This window comes from Nannospalax galili, unplaced genomic scaffold (genome assembly GCF_000622305.1).
Source record: "Nannospalax galili isolate Female #2095 unplaced genomic scaffold, S.galili_v1.0 scaffold8, whole genome shotgun sequence".
NCBI lineage: Eukaryota > Metazoa > Chordata > Mammalia > Rodentia > Spalacidae > Nannospalax > Nannospalax galili.
Window position 1 is genome coordinate 306,303 of NW_008358318.1, and position 26,752 is coordinate 333,054.

The 26,752-nt window shown below is 40.2% G+C and overlaps 1 protein-coding gene across 1 annotated transcript in view; it reads right to left on the bottom strand.

Moving 5' to 3' along the window:
• Nlk (nemo like kinase) overlaps positions 1-19,619 on the bottom strand; it is a gene marked incomplete in the record, with an annotated part of 174,144 nt that extends 154,525 nt beyond the window's left edge. Inside the window, 1 exon segment of the mRNA XM_008821590.3 lies at positions 18,021-19,619. Within this exon segment, the coding sequence (XP_008819812.1) occupies positions 18,021-18,478 (458 nt within the window).
• Positions 19,620-26,752: the final 7,133 nt, after the last annotated feature.

Below are 26,752 nucleotides of genomic sequence, written 5' to 3' on the forward strand. Positions count from 1 at the left end.
TCCTGTATTTTGTAGACACTTCTTAAACATGTTCTCATGGACCAATGGGATAAGCCATCTTTCTAAAGAGGCTTTGTAGCACTAAGCTACCATTCAATCTTAAATTCATAAACTTAAATTTAGTATGTTAGATGAAACTTTGGACAGAGTTTTATTAGCTGGATTTCTCTGAACAATTCAATGGTACTCTTTATATAATCATAGAAAACATTCCTACATAAGAAAATGGTGGCTCAGGCCTTTAATCCCAGCATTTGGGAGACAGAGGCAGGCAGATCTCTGTGAGATTGAGGCTAGCCTGGTCTACATAACATGTTCTAGTTCTGTTGAGGCCACAGGGAGATCCTGTCTCAAAAAGACATAATAAACAAACAAACAAACAAACAAACAAACAAACAAACGTTGTTTCTGGAACTACAGTTCAATTACCATATAGTATTTTTTAGATTAGGGCTCTTATCTGTGATTCCCACCCTGCCCCCCAACCTAAACACAAGCAAACAAACAACTACTACAGAGGCTGCCTAAACACCACTACAAATGTTCCCTCACAAAAATGCTGCCAGGCATAGTGACTCAAGTCTTGGACTCAAGTCCAAGCACAGGCAGGTGGATCTCTGTGAGTTCAAGGACACCCTGGTCTACAGAGTGAGTTCCAGGCCAGCTGGGGCTACAGAGACCCGGTCTCAAAAAGACAAAATAAATAAAAATAAAAATCCTTCCATTGCACGAGTAAGTAGGAATCCTGAAACATGTGACAGCACTCTTCATCTCAGACAGACTTGCATTAGAAACTTTTGTCTCCGTAACAAACACAGTATCTAGCTCAGAGCAAGCCAATGAGGCATGGCCTGAGCCTTTGTCATATATCATTTTCAGTGGGTCAGTGGACAGAGAATGTGCAGTGGTGGTCTTAAAGCATGTGTTTTCATTACCATTGAGAAAGAAAAGCAGAAATGGATTCTGTCTCCAGAATGACTACATTAAGAGGAAAAGAAAATGAAAGCTACAAAAATTAGTTTCTTGGATTTACTCTTCGTTTCTTTGTGTGGGGTTTGTTTGGTTTGGTTTTCCAAGACACAGTGTCACTCTGCAGCACGAGCTACCCTAGAACTTAAGCAGTCCTTTCACCTCAGCCTCCTCAGTACTGGGATGACAGACAGGAGCCGCCACATCCCACCTAAAAACTGGTTATTTAAATAAAACTTGCCTGCTTATGGAGACAAGTTGATACGTGTCGATAACCAGCTACCCAGTTAAACAGTGTACAGTCCCCACCCCCTTTTGGTCTTTTTGAGACAGGGTCTCTCTGTAACCTGAGCTGGGCTGGAACTCACTATATGTAAACCAGGTTGGTCTCAAACTCACAGAGATCCACCTGCCTCTGCCTCCCAAGTGCTGGGGTTAAAGGCATTGTACCACCACACCCAGCTCTAGAGTCCCTATTTTAATGTATTTTGACTGAGGGACTTTAAGTGATTTGCAAATACTGATATCAACTACAGCAAGTAAACCAGTAACTGTGGCCTATCACAGCCATTTTGATTTGAACTCCAACTACATCATTCCATGTGTTTAGATTACAAAACTATGAATGAGTATAATAACTGTGTTGACAACAGAAAATCCTTTTTGTAGGGTTGCTGTCAGTTCATTTCTGGTAAAGCTACTACCTCACTTAGCCCAGGGAACAAACACACCAGCTTCACTTTTCATACTCTCAGTTGCAGTTTAATAAAGAGTGACACTTTCAGTCATTCCTAATCATTGATTAATATTTTAGACTTAAAAATTTATTTCTTAGGGCTTGTACTATATATAGAAATAATCATTACCCTTTGGGAGACAATGGTTCATTTACTGAAAATGAGTTTAACAAAGGAATTACTTGGTACTGAAAAACACAGAGCAGTGAATTGGGTGACACAAATCACATCATCATCATCAGCTCATGTGACTGTATTAGGGTAATTTACTTAAAAAATAGCAAATTGTAGTAATTTAAAATTTAGCTTCAACCATGCAATAGCCTGATCATATCCTCTATGACAGAACTGTGAAACTGGATCTTAGCATCCTTATTTTGAAAATGTTCTCTTAATTCCTAACCTGAGATAAATGCCATAAGAAAGAAAACCTCTGCAGAATGAAATATTCTTTCTCTACCTGAAGCTGAGTTTTGACTGGCCTGTTTCAGTTATACATTTGATTTGCACTGAATTTCAAAAGAGTAAGTAGCATTCCAAAATAGTCACAAGCTTTAAACTTGCAGTTCCTTCTCTGGCTGAAGAGCTTGCCAAATGAATTACATGGAACAGTGAGTTGACGCAGTGACCAGAAATTTCTTAACATTTTAAGTGTAAATTTAATCAAAACTCTATCTCAACCATTTTCTGCACAAATAGCCTCAAAGCAGATAAAGCGAAAGTCACAAATGCTAATCCAGAAGAACCTTCCAGATACATCATTGAATAATTCTTTTAAATTTTCTGGGGCTTATAATTTTTCAAAAAATAAAGAAGTCGGAGCAACAATACATCCAAAATAAATACACAATACTGCTATATTTAACATGAAAGATTGAGTTGTTCTTTACCTAGAAGCCTTCTCACTTGTGACATTAAACCAGCAAACCTGGAATCACTGGTACCCCCAAAACCAACAGTGCACTTTAAATACTGGGGGTTTCCCCCCACATAACTTGCCACCTGCTTCAGGTTTAATTTGTTTGGTTCTGGCACATTTTTATAAGAACAGTCCCTTTATTTTCAAAGGACATTTGGTTGGATAAGTATTACTGGTAAAACAGAAAAAGAGCAAAGGCTCTGCTCAGCCACCAGCCAGCCGTGTGACTTTGAACAAATCTCTTAGCTATCTAAGTTTCAATGCAACCATTGTGTAAGGAAGTAGACTAGACACTCTCTACTTCCTTTCAGGTAGAACTCAAGGCTAAAGAGAATGAAAAAGCCCCCCAAAACAAATGGCTAACATCTACGTTCATAATGTTAGTGAAACAAACAGGATACAAAATTGTCTGATCATGATCCTTACTCTAATATTATTCATTCATTCGTTGATTCTTTCTCGCTCTCCCCCCATAAAAGTTTTGAAAATAATAGAGCAATATGTTATCAGTAACAATCTCTGAGTTGTAGGCTATAAACATAGTTCTTTTTCTTTTGGCTTTTCTCTGTTTTTCAAGCACACTACAATAAACATTATTGCTTTGATAATGAGAACAGGGAACAAATAGGCAAAAATCTTCCTTTTATGTGCTAAAGAAAATTTACATCTGGAAGGCATTCTAAAATTAGAATGAGGAGCTGGAGAGATGGCGCAGCGATTAGAAGCATTGGTTACTCTTGCAGAGGAACTCAGGTTTGGTTCCCAGCACCCACATGGTGGCTAAAAACCTTCTGTAACTCCAGTTCCAGGGAATCCAATGCCCTCTTCTGACCTTCACGGGCACTGCCCAACACGGGTGCACTTACCTATATACACTCATATACACAAACTAAAAATAATAAATAAATAATAAAATTTTTAATTAAAATTTAAAATTAGAATGACTTGAAAAAAGGCAAGAAAAAAAATCTCTAGTAAGTCAGATACATACCAGACAATCATAAAAAGCTCTAAATTAGCAAGTTTTCCTAAATTTCTGAGTTTTCAGGATCTATTATTTCTTTACTTTTACTGAAATTGATAGTAATTATGATAGCTAACATTTACATAGTACCAGGCACAATTCTAAGACTCCGTATATAAATTCACTTAATCCTCTCAACAACCCTATAATCAGTAGATATACTATTTTATGAAGACCAGGAGGTAGAGAGGTAAAATAATCTGCCTACAAGTAATGAGGGGCAGAACCAGGACTTAGAGACAGTCTGTATCAGAGAAGAGACTCTAAACTTCTAGGCCATGCTGTCCCTCTGTTCTTAAATGCTGTCCTCCATTTGCTCTTTAATTTTGTTCTCCAAGTTCTTGTAAACTACTCTTCTTAAACTCAAGAAAAATAGTATCTAAATACGGAGATTAAATAGCCTGGCTGAACTTTTACTCACTTAAAAAGTCTGATTCATTTCCAAGTCATTACTTCAAAGATACAGGGAGTATAATTTAATCTCCATACCTGTCAGTAGATGAATAAAATCATAACATCTGGGACTGGGCCTATAGCTCAGTGGTAGAGCACTTGCCAAGCACACATGGGGCCATGGATCAATCACCAGGACTGTTAAGTGCATGTGTGGGTACACACACATACACACACACCCCTAAAATATGTAAAGAACTAAATGGTATTAATTACTAACTTTAACACTAGACTGTTTAATAAAGGTACTTTATTGACATTATCTCTCTTCATGATTTCTTAGAAACAGTCCCTAAAACCAACTGCTATAATATCTAAAATTTCTATTTCATTGAAATTTTTTAGATTTTTATTGATTTTTTAAAAATATTTATTTTTTTTAGCCGGGCCTAGTGGTGCATACCTGTAGTCTCACCACTTGGGAGGCAGAGGCAGGGGGATCTCTGTGAGTTCGAGGCCAGCCTGGTCTACATAGTGAGTTCCAGGACAGCTGGGGCTACAGGGAGACCCTGCTTCAAAAAAAAAAAATTTTTATTTTTTTTATTTTATGTGTATGAGTGTTATGCCTGCATGTAGGTAAGTGAACCCATGTCATGCAATGCCCACAGAGACAGAAGAGGCTGTCAGATCCCCTGGAACTAGAGTTGTGTACAGCTGTTAGCTGCCATGTGGGTGCTGGGATTCAAACCCAGGTCTTCTGCAAAGAAGAGTCAGTGTTCCTAACTGCTGGGCCATCTCTCCAGCCCCTAATTTTTATTTTTTTTAATATTTATTATTTTATGTGTATGAGTGTACTGCCTGAACGTATCTAAGTGCACTCGTGTCGTGCAATGCCCGCAGAAGTCAGAAGAAGGCATTGGATTTCCCTGGAACTGGAGTTACAGACTGTTGTTAGCCACCATGTGGGTGCAATGAATCGAACCTGGGTCCTTTGCAAGAGCAGCCAGTGCTCTTAATCACTGAGTCATCTCTCCAGTCCCTGAAATGATGTTTCAATTATGTTATCAGTAATTAGTCTGGGTTTAAAAAAAAAAAAAATCACGTCAACATTTACTTCAAACTGTGGCTAGGATACACACCCAACTAAAGTCATAGTAACCCAATTACAATAATATAAAGAACCTGGGAAACTGAATACAGAAGCCACCAAGAAATTAAACACAGGTAAATGTTCTCACAGAATTCTTGGAGGCAAAAACCAAACCAAACCAAGTACACATATGTCCCTTTTTCAGCATAGTACCCATATGCTTACTAATTTTTTGGCTTCTAGGTTACTTTTTAATTTAAAAAAATTTTAAGGCAGCTTTTTTATTTTATATGTGTTTGCCTGCATGCATATAAGTGCACTCATGCATACAGTGTCCGCAGGGGACAGAAGAGGGCGTCAGATCGCCTTAAACTGGAGTTATGGGCAATTGTTAGCTGCCATGTGGGTGCTGGGTCTCAAATACAGATCTTCTGCGAGAGCATCCAATGCTCTTAACCACTGAGCTATGAGATAAGCATTTTAAACAGATCAAGCAACTGAGACAGGTATAGAAATTTTTCCAAATAAAAAAGTCCAGGCTAAGAATATATATTTTTCTCATCAGCTGATGGCACTTCCTCTAAAATCAACCGCATATTAGGACACCAAGCAAGTTTCAGCATAAATTACTTTTAATAAAGCTCAAATTTCTCCCACATTTGAATACAAAGTTTCCAGCCTTGTTGGAAGTAAAAATAGAAAATAGTTTCCCTACTGGAAATATTAGGGAAAAAACGGAAGGTGAAAAAAGTAAGGGACAAAAGCCTTTGTTGCAGCAGGTTGTTGGTGAACCTCAGAAGTCAGGGATGATCATTTGATAATTGCACCCTTTGAGTACTTCTGTACTGGTAAAATGATACAGTGAAATAAAGTCACCTGCTTTATTTCAATTTACTTATACAATTTGCAATTCTGTAGCTCTCTGCCATGGTACATTAAGAAAATTAGCATGTAAGAAAAATCACCTGCTTATGTAAATTGGGTGATTTTTATCCTCGCAGACAGAAATGGGGGGGGCTGCAATCTGGGTCAAATGACTAATTTTATCTATTTGTTCAAATGCCTCACTTCACCTTTCTCTGTAGCTCAAAGCAAGAATTTTAGGTCAAGGAATGGATAAACTAAAGTTTCTGTGTTGTTTATTCCCTAGTAAGAGATTAGCTGTCTGACACCACTGAGTTCTTTATTACTTAAATTGAAAACAAGACTGAGACCCTTATCTGGATAATAAAACCACCACACCAACAGAGGAAAGAAAATAAATCAATTGAGAAATCTGCTTTAATTGGGACTGAGGGCAAACACAGCAAGGATGAGTACTAATTTTACCTTCTGCTACTTTAGAGGGCTTCAGAAGGAAAATTCCCCACGTAACTCAGGGCAGGCAGTACAATTTCTCTATAAAGAACATTATTCTAGTTTGTCTAAATCTGACATAAGTTAGAAGACAGTGTTACAGCTGGGATTCGGCCCTTCCATTTACAGCTGACTCCCCAGGAAGTGCAGGGGGTTAGCCCAAAGAAATACTATCTCCACAGGGATTGGTTCAGAACTGAGCATGAATCCAGTAAAGGCCAAAAAGACTGATCTGTGATGATCAATAAGACAGGGAGAACAGGAGGCTACTGAAAAGCTATTATAAAAAGGGGTTAGCCCAAATTGAGATGTGTTATAAGCACACTGGATTTTTGTAGCCTAAGTATTAAAAAAATGTAAAATACACCATTAATAACTGTTAGTGATTACATGTAGAAATGACAGGATGTTGGATATGAGTTAAACTAAATATATTACTAAAAATAATTCTATTTCTTTTTAGTGTGTCTAAAGAATGTAAAATCACACACACAGCTTTCATTATTTCGCTACTGGGCAATGCTGTTGGTTTGCTGGGGGCTTCCATGAAAGTGTTCTTTCCTTGTACAGAAACACTTCCAGAAGTCACAGTCCCTCTCTGTGGCAACCTTAAAGCTGTGCCAAGAGTCATTTTCTGGTAAGTCCATCTGCAAATTAGTAATTTGCATGTATTGCCTGCATGTATGTAAGTGCACCTGTGTTGCACTTCACCCAATTTCAGAATTTAAGAGATTCTTGGAAACAAAAATGCAATTGACTTACAAATCAATCTAAACACTGGCCCCCAAAATCATCTTACTCAAAAACTCACCAAAAAAGATAAAATACTTAATATTAGTTTTTACTTAAAAATTTACAAATCAGAGCTGGGCGTGGTGGCACACACCTTTAATCCCAGCACTCGGGAGACAGAGGCAGGCGATCTCTGTGAGTTAGTTCAAGGCCAGCCTGGTCTACATAGTAAGTTCCAGGCCAGCTGCGGCTACAGGGAGACCCTAGAACCTGTCTCAAAAAGATCAAACAAACAAACAAAAAAATGTACAAATCAAAGCAGGGCCTGATGGTGAAAAGTCTTAACTACTCAGGAACTTAAAGCAGGAGGAATACAAGTTCAAGGCCTGCCAGGGCTACAGAGTGAGTTCAAGGCCAGCCTGGGTTACCTTAGTAAGACCCTGTCTCAGAAATGAAAAGTACCAAGAAGGGTAGAGGCACTCTGAGGCAGAGTGCTCACTCCGGCAGGCACAAGGCCCTAGGTTCAATATCCAGTGCCAAAAATCAAATTTAGTAATGAGGCCTATCAGTAGGGAGGCTGAGATGGGACAGTATAAGTTTCAGGCCAGCATGGACTATAATGGTGAAACCCTGTCTCAATTTTTTTTTTTTTTTAATTAAAAAGTCATTCTAGGGCTGGAGAGATGGCTCAGCAGTTAACACTAGCTGTTCTTACAGAAGACCCAGGTTCAAATCCCAGCACCCACATGGCAGCTAACTGTTGGTAACTCAAGTTCCAAGGGATCCGATGGCTTCTGCTGTCCTCCATGACACTGCACGACATGGGTGCACTTACATACATGCAGGCAACACATGCATACACATTAAAAAAATAAAAATGATACATAAATTTTTTTTTTAAAAGTCATTCCAAATATTTAAGAAACCAAGCAAGGGGCTGCAGAGATGGCTCAGTAGTTAAGAGCACTGACTGCTCTTGCAGAGGACCCAGTTTAAGATTCCTACCATCCATATGGTATCTAACAATCATCTGTAACTCCAGTTCCAGAGGATCCAACGCCCTCTTCTGACCTCCTCAGGCACTGCATGACACCGATGTACTTAACATGCAGACAATACACTCATACACATAAAACAAAATATTTTTTAAAAAGAAAAGAAACCAAGCAAATAAAAGACTGGCGGTATAGTTTAGTGGTGGGTTTAATATCTAGTAGAATTAGGAGAAGGGAATAATTACTACTGGAGAGAGGGCGCTTATGTGCCATGGCATGCATGTGGAAGTCAGTGGACAACTTTCAGGAGTCAGCAGTCTATGAGTTCCAGGGATTGAACTCAACTCACCAGGCTCACACAGCAAGTACTTTTACCCTCTAAGCCATCTCACTGGCCTCAAGGGAAAGAATCTAAAACACTAAAAGGCAAAACAAAACAAAACAAAACAAACCTATGAGGAAAATAGTTAACATCTATCTAATTGCCCATTCCAAAATACAAAGACTTGTCTCTATAACTGAATCATAAGATGTGTAATTCTCACCAATCAATCAGGAGAAAAAGTCTCTTAAACTGCATACTTAAATCTCAAATTTGAAAACTATAAAAGTCAGGACACCAGAACAAGGTGACATTTACCTTATTCTTTTTTTTTTTTTTTTTTTTTTTTTAAAAAAAAAAAAAAAAGGTGCCATTTTTTTTTTTTTTTTTTTTTTTTTTTTCCTTCTCCTAGACAGGGTCTCATGTATCTTGAGCAAACATCTAATTCCACATGTAGCTGAGGATGATCCCCCTGCCTCCTAGACAGGGTCTCATGTATCTTGAGCAAACATCTAATTCCACATGTAGCTGAGGATGATCCCCCTGCCTCCTCCTCCCAAGTGCTGAGATTATTACAGGAGTTTATCACCATGCCCAGTTTATGCAGTACTAGGGATGGAACCCAGGCTTTTTGCATGTGACGGAAGCACTCTACCAACCAAGCTACATCCTTAGCGCTCACTCTTCCTTTAAACATATTCAATAGTTGCATTTAAATGTTTCAGTAGTTACCTGTCCTGAAGAAAACTGCTGTGTGGTCACTAGCAGATTTTACTTGCCCACAATGTCACTATGCCCTTCAAACATTAATGCCAATGTATAATACTCTTAGAAAAGAGAGGAGGGGCTGGACAGATGGCTCAGCTGTTAAAAACACTGGCTGTTCTTGGAGAAGACCTGGGTTCAATCCCAGTACCCACATAGCAGCTAACAACTATCCCTAATTCCAGTTCCTGGGAATCTGATGCCCTCTTCTATCCTCTGGGCACTGCACAACATGGGTGCACGCACATGTATGCAGGCATAACACTCATACACATAAAAAAATTTAAAAAATTAAAAAATTAGAAAAGAGGATTTTTATGAAAGAGGAAACCAAGGCTCAGAAAGTTTTAATAACTCTACCATGGTCACAGCATTGTTGTTAGCAAAATTGGTAGCAAAAAGAATCTTATCTCCTAGCAAGCTTAGTTTGGTATTCTATTATGCTGTCATTGACATCAATGAATACATTTTCCTCAAGAAAGTAGTATCTTATACACAATAAACATTGAGTTCTCTAGTTTATTAAACTAAAAACAAAAACTGGGATCTGGAAAAATTTTAGTAACAATGTAGTGCTATTAATACTTAAAACACTTAGACCCAAATGTGTACAAGCACACACTAGAGGGGTAAATCTAGCACAATCATTCTCTCAAATGCCAATAATTTGAGAAACTCAATGGCCTTTTCTGCATCCTGATTTTCCTTGATTTTTTTATTTGAACCAAATATCACTCCTACTTTAACAATTTCCACCATACTGGGTTGGGTTGTCAGTGAACACATTTTCCTGAGTTTTATTTTGGCCTCCAGTAACTTCTTCCACAACAGAACATTATTCCCTAAGGCTCAGATAGCCCTTAGCTACCCTATACTTTTATTTACACACTTGAACTAAATCTAATTAATTAGTCTCTTGCTTTAAACCTTTCAATAGTTGTCATTTATAGGATTTCAGTCTTTTTTTCATTCTCATAACCCTGGGGAGGGGTAAATTGGGGAGTGGGAGGGGTGCTGCTCAGCTGGTAAAGTGCTTGGTGGCACTGGCTTATAATCTCAGAGCTGGGGTGGAAAAAGGAGGATACCTGGGGCTTGTTTGATAGTCCTGTCTCAAAAAAAAAAATAAGGTGGAGACAGAGGAAGACATCCAACATCAACCTCCAGCCTACACAGGCACACGTGCAAATAAGTTTTAAACAATGACCCCTAATCATTCCCCTTGTGAAATCTGAATACTGCACATACTGTGTACCTATGGTGCTTTCTTCATGAAGAGTAAGATTCTTGCCCTCCCACTCCCATCATACCAATAGTGCTGTGACTTCAGCATGCCATTCCACCCTCTTTTTGCTCTAGCTTTAGCCTGTATCTCCTACCACCCCATGCACAGACAGCACTTTCTACAATCCTAGCCCCATGGTTTCTGACATATGGGCTCATCCACCTACTACCATGAAATCACTGTACCAAATATACATGAACAAACTGTCCATTTTCAAACAAGCAGGTTTACTGAAACATCATACCTTCCATTGAAATCCTTTCTCTATGCTCCCATAATATCTAGGGACTACCTCTCTTGCTGCATATATGGCACAGCATTATAATTATCCATTTACAAATCTATCTCCCCCACTGCTAAGATTAATCTTTAATGCCTATCACCCAACACACCGGTAAATAGTTAACACAATATACAGCTTTTATCAGAGCAAGTGAAAATACCGTGTTGTTAAGGTGATTGAGGGGCTTTTTGGTTTGGGGTTTGTTTGTTTTTTTTTTCTTTGAGGCAGGGTCTCCGTGTAGCCCCAGCTGGCCTAGAACTCACTATGTAGACCAGGCTGGCTCTAATCTCAGTGATCCACCTGCCTCTGCCTCCCAAGTGCTGGGATTAAAGGCATGCAACCACCATGCTTAACTTTTGTTTTAAGACAAGGTCGAGACGTTCTAAGCCCAGGTTGCCTGGAACTCACTATATAGTCCAGGCTGGCCTTGAAATCCTCCAGCCTTGGTGACCTGAGTGCTAGGATTACAGACAAGCATGAGACACCATGCTTAGCTTCCAAATTAAGTTTTGACTTTTCACTTTTCAAAGCAATGAACTACCTGACAACAAGGAGGTTATTTTTCAAACTATTTAGTTACTATAAACTCCTTCAAGACAAAATCATGACCCAAACATCCCTGGCCTCAGTACAACACACCACACACAGCAGAATAACAGAAGCAGCTTGATAGAGGCTGCAACATTATTCATAAAACTGAATATTCTTATTTACTGCCTATAACAATGCTGGTCCACAGCAAACTGACAACAAAAATACATAAACTTGTGAGTTCCAAGTACCAAAAGCTTTCATTGACTGATGGTAGATATGATTCAATTAGCCAAACTAATTCAAAACAGGTGTGAACCCGGGCACACGTACATAACACTAATCACTACCTATGTCAGACATCCCTGTACACAAACTTCCACTCATACCACTACAACTAACTGCTGAAGTTCAATCTCAACACAGTTACCCTTAGAAGTGATCATTCTACAGTGTCACAGTATCAGAATTTTAATATTTCTTGGCTAGGTACGTTGAACTACCAATGAGATCCTCCATGACTGGCCATGTGCTCGCTGACAGTGCTATAACTGGTGCCTCAGGCACTCTGTTACCCTCAAGCATCAACAGGATCAAAGTGACAAGCTATTTTAGCTAGGAAATCATTGTTGATGTGCATTAGATGACCTGGTTAACAAATAATTCACTGGAGCATTATGGATGTACAGGGACTCATAACGAGAGCCCAAATACTGTCTACTCCACAGCTTCACTCCATTTACTGGTTAAATGACAAATGGAAAACTTTCTGTGGCTTTAACAATTTCCATCAAATAAAGCAAATCAGCATTTTAAGGAAACACACAGTACATGAAGTTGATCCTTGAATTGCTAGCACATCAATAAGTCTAATTAAAAACAAAACAGAACAGCCATTCAATTATACCACAGAAGTCAGTAAAGACTGACACTCTCAAATCATAAAGGGAACAGAATATCCCAGTACTCCACTGTGAGACTTTTTACATTTCTACAGCCGTAGTACTGGAATGTTGTTACCTTTACTACCTGGTAAAGGGTTAAAAAACATGGAATTTAGATCCAAACATATATCGAGTTAAGAAATTTTACAGCCAGGTGTGGTGGTGCACACCTTTAATCCCAGCACTTGAGAGGCAGAGGCAGGAAGATCTTTGTGAGTTCGAGTCAGCCTGTGAGTTCCAGGACAGGTGGGGCTACAGGGAGACCCTGTCTCAAAAAGACAAAAAAAAAAAATTTTTTTTTTGCAAATGTTTTTCTCTGGCATAGCAAATAAAATGGAACTGTATCAGCCCCAAACTAACTGATCACTAAAAAGAAGTCATTTAATTTAGAGATTTTAACTGGTTTGAAATGCCTTTGTTTTAAAACAAAATGCCTTTCTTTACTAAGCTGATATTCAATAGTAAGCATATCATGAAATTAGTCCCCAATAATAAAACAAGTTTATTTTGTTGTATTGTGATTTTATTTTTGCTTTTTAAACATAATTTGGATAATCTTGACAGAAGCTTAAATCCAAAATCATTCTGAATATTACATGCTATGGGTCTTAGTCACCAAGAAATGGATGCAGTATTACTAGACTCTAACTTTTATTCCCTAACTCTTTTCTGACCATGAACCTGTAGTTTCTAACGATATGTTCATTTGTAGTTGAAATCAACAATATAGGTTTCCACATTTCTAGTTTCACACGGATGCTTTGTTATGTCTAGAAGAGCAACCGTTTCCTTTTTATGGGGCAGGCTCTGCTTCTTCAAAGCTCCTTTCACAAAGCAGACCCCCCAAAGAATCCAGCTGTGGCTGTTAATCTTGGCTGATAGTAGAGAAACTTCTCAACACTACAGATTCTTAACCTGTAAAACACAGTTAATAACAAAACACACTCAGTATACTACTGTTTCTGATGTAACTAATTCCAGGATTTTCCCCAAACAATTTCCAAAAGCAGCCCCCCCGCACTTTTTTCGAAGTATAATTTGCTATTTACAGAGTAAAGGGACCAGAGAAAACATCAGGGGGGGGGTGCCTCTAATTTTCACAAGATGAGCAGGTTAGACAATCTCTGCCATGCATTAAAGGTTTACACTGAATAATTTTTCATTAGATCACACCCACTTCTCCCACCTCACAGGGCTCTTCTTTTAGCAATTTATACTTTTTCATCCAAACACAAGTAAAGCAAATTGACACTAAAGCATAACTTAGACAAAAATAATGCCTTCACCTGTATATTCTGAAAAGAAAATTTCTTTCCCAGATAGTCACAATATTTTCTAAAGCAGCAGTTTAAAGACATGTGACTGGAACATCTACCATGCCCTACTAAATGGATTTGTTTCTTTTTTTAATTGAGAGAACAGGACAGAATATCTTCCCCCTTGGCTCTGAATTTAACCTTCTTTATCTCCTTATTATGTCCCACAACTGAGGGGCCATTCTCTAGTATTTAAAGTCATGCCTCCTAAAAGAGTCTGCATGTTAATTTCATATGGTAACTCTGACAACCTTTGAACACCCTTCCTGTACATAAACAAAACCATTTGACTTTTCTACCAACAATAAGTATAGTAACAATCACTGAAGGCTTACTGTGTACTACAGAGTATAATACCAATTCTGACATTGACATAACCACTATTATCCCCATTCACTGATGAGGAACTGAACGGGAGAATAATTTGTCCAGATCACAAAGCTAGTAAGCCACCAAGTTATCACTACAGTGATGCTAGTTTTGAAATAGACAAGTAATTTGCTAAAGGCATTAGAATAAAGAAATTCAAAGTTCTCCAACTTTATTTGAACAGACTGAATGAATTCAAGGATATTTGATTTTTTTAATTAATCAGAGAAGCCAAAAACTAAAATATTAATTTTATAAAGTAGCTTTTCCCAGACTCACTTTTATCAAGGCAGCATGTACCATTAATCCAATCTATATTTTATGTTGCCAGTGTCAAAAACTGCCTGGGCTTAGAGCCCTCCAACTGCTCTCATGTGGTCAGCCTCCTCCGACTCTTAAACTATACACTTCATAAGACCCTGAAGCTCTTTGTCCCAAAGTTGTCACATCTTTAAAACACAGCAGTTTTCTCTGGCAAATGTGAACTACAGACAAAGCGATACATTTATATTATCTTCACCAAATGACAGAAATTACTGTTTGTGGGTTGTTTGCATTTTGCTTGTGCATTACAAAAATATCCATATAGGCATCTGAAAGTCCTGACATCTGATAATGCAGGTCGAATTATATATGATGTTTTGATAACCAATGAAGAACACTCTATCATTGGCAATGAATGTATCTCAAACTACCCCTGATCACATTACCAGGTAAGCTGGAACCCTTACTTTGAGATAAAACAGAGTAGACAGTTGTTAATGAAACCTTAATTGAACTGTCAAAGCACCATCTTTACCAGCAAGCTAATGGGTAATTCACTACTTTTACACAACTATCCAATATTGATAAGTTATTCTACTAGTGAAATTCATCAGAAAGATAAATCAAGTCAGGTAGACTAAACTGTTCAGTAATAAATCTGAATGGTAAAATGCTGCATCATTTATACAAATATTTCTTCCCCACTACACTGAAAAAAAATTCAAAGTTCTCCAACTTTATTTGAACAGACTGAATGAATTAAAAAATCATATTTACTTGTTTGGTCATTAATTAGCACCCAGGGTGTATGTCCATACCAAGAAATAAGGACAGATACAATTCCTTGTCATATGCTATGCCAGAAAATTACTTGCAAAATGACTAACTTTAAGTGAATCTTATGACACTCAGACAGCTATATATGCTGTGTTGATTTAATTATGTGTCACTAGAAGGATATTCTTATGCTGTATTTCAATCATTTAAAAAAAAATAATTATTTCAGACTAAAAAAGAACTTTTTAAATTAAAAATAAAAATCACGTTTTAGTCAGTTAAAAGGTGAAACCCTCACCAGTATCTTGGATTTCAAAACACTTAGAAATTCACTCTGGTTTGGTTATCAAATATCTAGTTTTAGCAATCTTACTTAGGTCACATAGCAGTTAAATTCCAAATAAGCAATTCAGAGAGTAAGTCATCAATATGTAAATATAAAAATAGAAAAGCATTTGCATACTAAAAACACACACCTGGTCCTCTTCCTTTTTTTCAAATTAAATTGTATTTTACCTGAAACAGCTGAACAAAAAAAAACACTTGATGCAAGAACTAGCAAAACCTGATTACAAAATAAAGTCGGACCAGACCATCTGAGGACATAGCAAAATGGCAGTCATCTACCTACAGGCCAAGAAGAGAAGTCTCAGAAAAAACCAAACCTGCTGTCATTGTCATCAGGGACTTCTAGCCTCCAGACTGTGGGAAATAAATATCTACCGTTTATGCCAAAACAAAGAGGAGAGGAGGGGATCAACTAACGAAGCTGTAAAGCTATCACAGCACTGTCCTAGGTGCTAGAGGTAAAAAAAGTACTTCAAGACTAGGCATGGTAGCATACCTCTGCAATCCCAGCTTTCAGTCAGAGGCAGAGGGATGGCAGCAAGCTCAAGGCCAACCTGATCTACATAATGCACTCCAGGCCAGCCAGAGCTACACAGTAAGACCTTGTCTCAAAAAGTAAGCAGAAGCAGGTATTCAGAGACTTATGTTCATGGTATAACTCCCCGAGGCAGGAGGGGCCACCAATGAACCCTGGAATGGATTCAGCCAAGCACATTTGGATTTTCAGATACAGACGACTCATAGACCCCCACTACCATACCGTTTGCCAGATGAGATGTTACAGCTCAACACTCCTATTTTTCACAACACCTCTACCCTTTAAAATTCTTTCCTCGAACTTCAAACTTTAAGATAAAACTTCTAAAAGTCACACCACCTTTTGACAATAAAGTAATGAATAACCGTAAGTACTCAAGAATGCTGAAAAACATTTCGCTTTTGGTATCCCTAGTTCTTAGTGCTGTATGCAAAGCACTGAATGCATCCACATCTAAAACACCCATTCAAAATTCATAGAACAATGACAAAATTTAAAGCAGAGAACAAGGTTTTTTTGTTTGGTTTTGTTTTGTTTTTCCTGTTCTCCCATCCCCCACAGTTTGGAACTCCTCAAGGGTTAGGCAAGAATTGGAAGTTCACAGTGAAGTCCCTAGGGACAGGTTATAGAAGAGAAGGAGGAAAGCAGGAACAGGCAGGTCCCTGAACAGTGACTAAAAGGGAACCATTATGGCCTGCACACTTTCCCATTAGGAACCCCACATACCCTGGAGAAGGAGAATGCACCAATAACCTCCGTGCAAACCAACTGAGGAAAACTGGACTCAACTAGTTTTTAAAACAGGATTAAGACTCAGATCACTTAGCTGTCTGGACTATAAATTCTGAAATATGAAAATGGCTAGTTATTATGCAAATGAGATCTATTGCAAAGCTTCAAAAACAAAGGCAAAAGGAATTATTTACAGGCTTATTTCAAAGAATTCATTTCCTTGTGATGGGGACTTTTCTAAACATTTAGAATCTATGTTTGAATACACTGAAAATATCAAATCATCTATCCACACTAGAATCCTTAACCCTTGGGAAAAAAAACTCAATTAGCACTATTTGTGACAGAAATAAATACATTATAAACTATTAATCTTCCTAAGGACGAACAAAGATATCACATTTAGCAAATCCTAGACTTTTAAAACTATCTGACCACTAGCAAAAGTATAGCAGTTTCATTTGTTTAAAAGTGTGAGTTCGAGGCCAGCCTGGTCTCCATAGTGAATCTAGGACAGCTGGGGCTACAGGGAGACCCTGTCTCAAAAAGACCAAAAAAGAAAAGTGTATTTCTTACAACAGCAGCCGACCAGGGGATAAAAGCAACTTAAGAGTCAGTGACACTAAAACATTACAACGAATGTGGGCCACTGCACAGCTCCAGTCTACTAACCTCATTTGTGCTACTCGTGTGTGCTGCTATATTTAATGCATTCTTATCAGAAGGCTAAGCCACATACTTCCCAACATTAGCTTTACAGTTTAAAATAAACCACTCAAGTCATGATTTTAACTGGTTCAACTATGAAACCTACCTTTCTTCTGAGGGTCAAGATCACAAAATAAGGCAGGAAAGGATTTAAAGGACAGGAAACTGATTATACCAAGCATATCTGCTTAGAGACTATTATAAAGAAATCAACTTGGGGTCAGTTGTTGACACTTGCTGCCACTGAGCAACTGATCCAAACTAACACCCATGAGAGATGATCAAGGTCTTTGTAGGAATGAATATTTCATGTAGTCACCTACTGATCTTACTCTCAGGAGTTCACTTAGGTTCTTAACAGGAAAGTTTAGTGGTCAGCAAACTTATGCATGTCACTCATAAGGTGTGCCACCAAAATTTGCCATGACTCAAAAGCACAAGCCTAGAGAGTCAACGCACCAGGCCTCCTTGCCAAGTGACCTCATCGCCAAGTGACCTCATCACCAAGTGACAATGGGTTCCTAGAGTTGAGTTGAGAAGCTTGCTCTACTTTGGTCAAGTTGGACAAAACCATGGCTGGCCCAGGGAAAACCACGTGGAGTTGTGTTTTTCTTTTTGATACTCACCAGACAACACCAAAGGCTCCATATCCAATAGGTCTATCCGGCTCAATGTCCAGCTGCTGCTGTGGATGATGTGAGTGCTGATGATGGTGCGCTTTAACTGTGGCAGCTGCAGCAGCCTGTACCTGAGCTGGAGCTGCTGCAGCTGGTCCAGGAGCCTGACCCGGTGCCGGTGATGGGAAATATGGCTGTTGTTGCCCAGGGTTTAGCATGGCTGCGGCTGCAGCAGCTGCTGCAGCCGCCGCAGCTGCCGAAGAGGTATGCTGCTGTACAGGGTGAACTGCAGCAGCCGACCCCGGATGAAGGTGGTGCTGAGGGTGGTGGTGGTGGTGAAGGTGAGGAGGAGGAAGGTGGGGAAGGTGGTGATGATGGTGGTGGTGGTGACCTGCTGCTGCTGCAGATGTACCGCCATTGTAAGCCGCCATCATTTTTGCGTTGGCTCTTGCGCCACAAAGAGACATTCAAAAAAATGCCCTTTGATTGGAAAGCAAACTGGGTCAAGCTGTCATTTGGCCATTTAAAAAATGAAGAAAAACCACTCACTCCACCTCAAAAAACATAGAGCGTAACTGGCTTTATGTCTTCATCAGTCAATTCAAACAAGTTAGAGGATCTTGGTGTTTGATTTGTGGGTGAGAGTGTGTGGAAGGGTGTGGGTTGCCAAAAAAATAAAAGGAAAAAAGGAAAAAAAAAGGAAAAAGAAAAAGGGCCCCTACCCCCCAGGATTCCTGCCACAAGTGGGTACTAAAACTCCATTCTTAATGTGGGGGAGGTTCCAACTTTGAATGTGGGAATAAAGGCCAAACCTCCCGACCCCCTGAACTCCGCACACGAAAAGGATCAGGTAGCACACCACCCTTGGAATCTTGTAAGAGGGTTGACTCATCTACCCCTTCCATTCCCACATCCTTTTCTAAACACCCCCCACCTCCTCAAAAACACTACTTAAAAAATCCCAACCACTCTAAATGAAAAAGATGGGGGGAAACGGTCAGGGAACCCAGCTTCCAGCTTCCCCCCCCTCGAACTCTCAGGCCTTCCTACATCTCCCCTTCTAGTCTGGTCGACCTGATTTTTTTTGGGGGGGGGGGTAACCAAACTTTCCTGGGCAGAATGAGCCCGGGAACGAGGTGGGAGGGATCAAGTGAGGAGAGGAGGCGACAGGCAGGACAGAAGCGAGAGAGAACCCGGCAAAAGTGAAGGGAAGGAGGTGCAGGGAGGAAATGAAAGAGTGGTGGGAAGCACTCGGACACCCAGGCACAGGGAACCGCCCCGGGAGGAGGTGAGGGTCCCGGGGCCAAAGAATAGGAGCCCCGGGAAGCGGGCGGGGGACGGTCGGAAGCGCGCTGTCTCCTGCCCCCGCCGCCGGCTGCCTGTGCTGAGGAGGGTTGGGGGGGAGAGCGGGTGGGTCCCCCGTGCGACGGCCCCTGCAGGGCTCAAGGATGCTCCGTCTCCCCCCCTCCCCCCCACCCGGCTTCCGTCCCCGCGGTCGCTTTCTCCACAGCCGCCGTGGCCGCTTTCTCTTCAACCGCCGCCTCCTCAGCTGCCGGGGCCGCCGCGGCCGGACTCACCTCCCCTAGCAAAGCCGAATAGAGCGGAGCCAGCGGCGGACACGCGCAACCAGCCGCCGAGGCCCCGCCCCCGCCTCACACTGACCGGCTGCCCTAGCCAATCCACGCCCACCTGTCCGCGTCCGCCTCCAATCCTGGGCCGGAAGCTTCAGACAGGCGCACTGCTCGACCAGTGGCAACAAGGTGTGGGTCTCCTGGGGAAATCCCGCCCCCGAGCTGGGATGGGCAGATAGGAAAACCAATTAACAGGCAGATCTTGGCCTGATCGACAAGGCTAGAAGCCAATTAAAAATCAAAGATCTCCGTGACATTTTTCTTTCGCCTCTCTCCTCTTTTCTCTTTCTTCTTTTATTTTTTTGGCAGGAGCAGGAAGCTGCGTGCTAATCCCGCCTGCAGAAACTGGAAGAGAGGGGCGGAATGAAAAAACCAATCATGAGCCAGGAACAAAGACCAGAGAAACCAATCCTTGGATTGACGATGAAGTGGGATGGACCTGAGTGCAGATAGACATATGATTGGACAAATGGGGAAAAAAGACTGTCCTAGGCTCCGCCTTTCACACCTCCTATAGGGCAGGATACTGGAGAATTCGCAGTCCTATCGGAGGCGACCTCTTCAGGGGGCGGGGCAAAGTGAAAGGGGTGTGGTCTGATATGGGGCGGAGCTTAGACAAAGAAGGTGGGGTCTAAATCATCACTGCTTCATTGATAGGAGCCATCTACTACTCCTTAAGGCATAGGTATGGAAAAATAGAGGGTGCAAAAACGGATGTTGGGCTTCAGAAAGTGAGGGTCCACGGTTACTCAACAAGAAGAAGGACACAGAAGAAATTCAGTAGGTTGACAATAGATAATGGTTGGTCTTCATGGTTAACCTTGGTCTTAACCAAAAAGAGGCTTTATCTTCAGCATGTCCTCTTCTGTTGAGAAGGCAAAACTGTTATACATTAAAACAGAGAGGAAAAAAGTTAGCTTAAGTCCCAAAGTTTTGATAATGGATTTTACTAAAATAGTACCATTCTTCACATTATTTCACATAACCTGAATTTACTCTTAAAATGTGAAATAATAGACTAACAACTCATATTTAAACTGCATATTCACAAACCTGGTTATCTTTGATTCCTCTTTTGCCTTTCCATGCCTCCTTTTTCAATCACACAGGTTTTAAACACTTCTAAACATCTCTCCATCCCCACTTCTCATTCACCACAGCATTACCCAAACATACACCACTAGCATATGTAATGCCTCTTCCTGCCTTCAGCTCTCCTTTATGCTGTCCTCTGCTGAGAGCACAGTAAACTTTTCAACTCCCATCAACTGAAAAGGTAGCTGATGCTGCCTGAAAGTTTGCTTGTTAAACCAAGAAAGAAGGCACACAGATATTTCAAGAGTATGACTCCATGAAATATTCTGAGGTGAAGGATAGTATCTTTCAGAATTCAAAGTGATTTTGAAACATAAGGAAATTCTTTGGGTTGAGTTTCTAGAGAAGTTTGTCATTGATCTGTGTTCTTGAATTAGTAAACATAAATATATGGAATAATCGTTTCTCTTGATAAATAAGCAATTCACAAACAAATAAATAAGAATTCAGCAGCCCACTTTTTTCTGAGGTTTTAGTTTTGGTTACCCAAAAACCTTAAATGGAAAAGTCCATAAATAAACAATTCATAAGTTTTAAATGGCACGCTGTTCTGAGTAGTGGGGTGAAAAGTTAATAGGCTTTGCAGTTATCACATCAGCTGACACAGTACTGCAGTGCTTATGTTCAAGCAGCCCTTGCATGTTGTCTACCATTGTTTCACAAAGCCCAAGTCATTTCCCCTCCCTTCATCTCATCACATAGACATTGTATCATCTTGATTCATTACAAGAAACATGGTGAGAACGATTTTTTTGAGAGAGAGATCACATTCATATAACTTTTATTACAGTATAAAAATACAATCTAAATACCCCAATCTGAAAATCCAGAATTGAAAATGTTCCAAATTCAAAACTTTTCAAAGGGCAACATGATAGCACAAGTGGAAAATTCCATTTCTGACTTCATGTGACAGATAACAGTAAAAATACAGGTGCACTAAAATTATTACCTTAAGACTTGAAACTACCTTAAGGCTATGTGTATAATAAGGTTTATCTAAAACATAAATGAATTTTGAGTTTAGAGTCGGGTCCCAGTCCCAAAATATCATTATGTATATGTAAACATTTCAAAATTTAAAAATCCAAAATCTGAAACAATTTTGATCCCAAGAATTCCAGTTACTGGATATTTGACCTAAAATTGTTCTAGTTTATAATTAGTATTTTGTTCATCTCTTATTGTGCCTAATTTATAAGTGAAGCATTGTCATATGTATGTATGTACAGGAAAAAAAAAAGTATAGATAGGGTTTAGTATTACTTATGGTGTCAGGCACTCACTGGAGTTCTTGGAATCTTCCCACGTGAATATGGGAGAAATCATGTGCATTTCTGCCCATGCATCTAGCCTCGAATAAACTCAATAAGCTTAAATAGCCTGGCATGAGCCAACTCTTGTCTACTCCAAGGACCTTCTCTTTCACCTCCATCCTCTCTACTTTAGATGATCTGAACTTCTTTAAGTTCCTCACATGCTTTGTTGCCTCCAATTCCTCACTGCATATTTGCAGCTTAAAACGCTTCCCACCCATTCTGCACTCCTCTAATCCAACTTCAGTGCTTCATGTAAATTTCACATTTTCTTCTGGAAAGCTTTCACTACCCCGATCTAGATAGACTATGTCTCATATTTTTATATCTTCATGGCACTGCCTCCCTTGTAGCACTGAGAACTCTATTTTAATTGCTTATTGAGTTTGACCAGAACAGAGAGCTTGCCTGTCTGATTTAATGCTGTATGCCAGTTCTTAGGACAGTGCCTGTAAAAAGTGAAGACACTAGAGATTTTCATGAATTTCTGAGTGCAGGAGGAGCCAGTACAATCCAAGTTCTGTCATTTACTAGCTCTATGATTCAGGCAATTTAACCAACCTTTCTCAGTCTCAGTTGCCTCAACTGAAATAATGTGTGCTTCATTAAGTTGACATAAGGATGAAATGAGGTGACAGCTTTTAAAAGTGTCTGGCAAGGAACAAAAGTTCAATATACATTCATTCTGTTCTTCCCTCACTCTCACATAATGCTGAGGATACCTTTCCAATTTTCCAATGTGCATCAGCTCCTTTAAGGTGTAGTTTCAAGCTGCTTGTTCAGCATGCAAATGCTCTGGTTCTGTCTCAGATTTATTTAATTAGAATTTGGGTGGGAAAGGGGAGCTGGAAGCTGATTAATAAGCCCTCCAGGTGATGCTTCCCTGAAGTTTGAGAGCTACTGGCCTAGAGGAAAGGGACTTAGTCTTCTCAAATTTTACTTTCAGCAAGTAGTAAAGAGACATTCATTTTTAAATTTTATTTTATACATATGAGTGTTTTTCCTGCATATATGTAACTGCATTAAGTGCATTATGTGCCTGAGCACATCAGAAACTGGAGTTACAGATAGTTATTAGCCTCCATGTGGGTGCCGGGAACCAAACTTGGGTCTGAACCAAACCTGGGTCCCAACCAAACCTGGGTCCTCTGCAAGAACAGCCAGTGCTCTTAACCACTGAGTCATCTCTCCAGCCCTTTATGTCATATTTTAAATGTCTATTTGAAGCTGGACATGGTAGTACATGCCTGTAATTCCAGTACTCAAGTGGTTGAATCAGGAGGATTGCCTTGATTTCAAGGCCAGTCTGGGCTACAAAGACTCTGTCTCCAAAAACAAAGCAAAACAAATTAAAAAGCTAAAAGGAACAAGTAAGACTTAGCTTTATATATTTTACTTAACCAAATATATCTAAATGATTGTAATTTTTTTTTTTTTTGGTCTTTTTGAGACAGGGCTTCCCTGTAGCCCCAGCTGTCCTGGAACTCACTATGTAGACCAGGCTCCCTTGAACTCACAAAGATCCTCCTGCCTCTGCCTCCTGAGTACTGGGATTAAAGGTGTGTGCCTCCACGCCCAACAATGATTGTAATTTTAATATGCAGTAAATATTTAAAAGATATATATATATATATATATATATATATATATGAAATACTAAGTCTTTGAAATCTGGTATACCTTTTTACTTACAGACAATACCATTCAATTGAATTAAAAGTTCAGTTTCAAATGGTTCAGTCATGTAATTCCAGGTACCCAGAAGTCTGAGATAGGAAGACTGAAGGGTTAAGGCCAGTCCAGGCTACATCGAGAGACCATGTCTCAAAAATGAAAGTTCAACGCCCTCAGTCACTAGCTACATTTCAAGTGTTTATTAGTCACAAGTGGCTAGCAGCTACCTCATTAGACAGCATAGATCTATATCATAGGTATGAAACCTTTCTCTGCCCTTACTAGCTATATGACCTTGGGCAAGTTCCTTAGCCCTCTCTTAATGTGAATTCTCTGTCTCAATAAAGAGGATCCCTGACTTCTTCAGCTATGATGATCAAAGAGACAATCCACAGAAAGTACATAGCCTAGGGCCTGCTGGCTCCTCATCAGTAGCAGTAAGTGGGATGGTTATTATTAGTATTACATACAAGGCTAAGTGTCATAAGTCAGATGAGAACTATGCTCTGGGCTTGGCTCAGCTCATTTCTCCAGCATTCCATCCACATGGGGTGCCTGTCCCCTTAAACACCTCACCAGACAGTACAATTTCCAGCCCTTCCCATCCCATTCCATTTTCAGGAGCTGAACATGATGAACGAGAAGTCGGAAGTGAGTCAGCAGGATAGCACTTAGAGCCTAAAAAAGCAAGCAGGACATCAGAATACATAAGCAGGAATATAATGTGCAGGAAGTGGGAGATGATCTTCCCTTTCTTCTAAGAACTGGCTCTCTTCATGAGTTGTCTGCAGACTCTTTGTACAGCTTGGGCCAGGCTCAGGGGAATTAAAGGACAGCAAAGGGGGGCTCCATAGTGATAAGTATTCAAACACAAGGTGTCCCATATAATAAATCACTGGTACATCCCATTTAGCAGACTGAGGAAGTCAACATAGCTTAGGGAGCCTCACAGAGCTGGTGGGTGACATAGCTGGGACTGACCAGCTTCATGGTACTTGTCCTGTCTTTCCACTGTGCCCTATAGTTGGAGGGAATGGAGCACTTGGGAGGCAGAGGCAGGCAGATTCTGTGAGTTCAAGGCCAGCCTGGTCTACATAGTGAGTTCCAGGACAGCTGGGGCTACAGGGAGACCCGTCTCAAAAAAAAAAAAAAAAAAAAGCTACAGAGTAAGGATAGCTAGAAAATACTTCCAGATCCAGCCTTCCACTTCCACTAGCAGCCAACAGCCTCCCTCACTAGGTAGATGATAGCTTGTTAACATGTTGTGCCCAAAACATTCAGTGGTGGGCATGTAGGGTCACCTGTGACCTTCCCATACCTCCCCCTCCAGGTCATGCTTCCTTGCTCTCAGGCCTGGCTATCTTTCTACCTTCCAATTCTATGCACTTTTCAAGGTGCTCTTGGACCCTCAGATTGTTCATAAAGGCTTATCTGATATTAGGCCCTCTAAATCTCTCCCTTTTCTTGAAGAACTAAGACATTCACTCTACAACATTGATTGGAAACACATAATGCTGTGACAATTTTCCTAGCTGTGTGACCTTGGGTGCCTAACACTTGAGTTTCAGTTTCCTTTTCTGTGTGGTGGAGGTAGTAGCACGTATGTTGAAGAAGAACCTAAATAATGAGATGATTAGATAGCGTTAATGCTGAGTCAATATAAGCAGCCTGTTTCCTCGTTTCTATACATTGCTTACTTGCTGTTTGTCCCTGGCATCACCATGTCCAAGGCTCTTTTCTGTGTTTGGGGAGTTGGGAGTTGGGATGAGATATGATACTTAGATCTTAGTAAATTCTAAATGCTTCTCTTTATTCCCCTCATCCATTTTCCTGATTATGTTCAATCAGACTTATGACAGTCATAAAGATGTCATTACTAAGACAAAGCTGGGCATTGTGGCATACACCTTTAATGCCAGCACTAGGGAGGGAAGGGCAAGCAGATCTTTGTAAATTCAAGGCCAACCTGATCTATATAGTGAGTTCCAGGCAAGCCAGAGCTACACAGAGAGACCGTGTCTCAATAACAAATACATAAATAATAAAACAAAATAAAGTTATAAGCTTGAGACACAGGAGTGTGAACAAGGCTGCAGACCTTCAAGGCTCTTGGTAGTATTGCAGGCCCAAGAAGTGAAACCAGAAAAGTCCAAGGAAGAATTTGTGATTGGTAAGAGAAAGATGGATGGAAACACGGATGGGAATACAGCACAGCGTCAGGAGGTAATAGCAACTAAGATAAAACGATGAAGACTGGCACGGCTTCAGAGCAATGCTTCAGGCGCCGGGACAGACCAAACACACTTAAGTTCATATGCTGCCTGGGCCTTCTTCCTAACCACAGCTGGCCCTCACCCATCTCAACCACACAGCCTCTAAGTTCCAGGATAATTCCCTTTGCACCTCTCTAAGTACCTTGGCCTAATCTCACCTCACTTCATCCTTTAGTCCTGCTCCAAATCCCAGGACCAAACCTGAGCCCTGACCCAAATCTTTGGCCATGTGTATCAGCAAAACCCCTAGATTTCCTTTTCAGGTGAATCAGGTAAACATTTTGAAAGTTAGTTTTATTTGTTTTTTTGGTTGTTCTGTTTTGTTTGATTTTGGTTTGGTTTTTTTTTTTTTTTTAGATAGGGTCTTATGTAGCCCAGGCTGATCTTGATTTCTCTATGTAGCCAAAAGTCTGAGAGGTAGAAAGATAGTCAGACCTGAGAGGAAGAAAGTTTGACCTGGAAGGGGTAGGTATGGGAAGGTCAGGGAGGTGATCCTACCTGCTCACCACTGATCCTCCTGACTCTGCCTCCCAAGTGCTGAGATTACAGCGTACACTACCATGCTGGCTTTAAAGTTAGTTTTGGAGGCAGGCATGGTGTTGCATGCCTTTAATCACAGCACTCAGGAGGCAGAGGCAGGTAGAGCTCTACTCAAGGTCAGTCTGTTCTACGTAGTTAGTGAGTTCCAGGCCAGCTAGGACTGCATGGAGACCCTGTCTCCAAAAGACAAAAAAAAAAAATGAATAAATGAA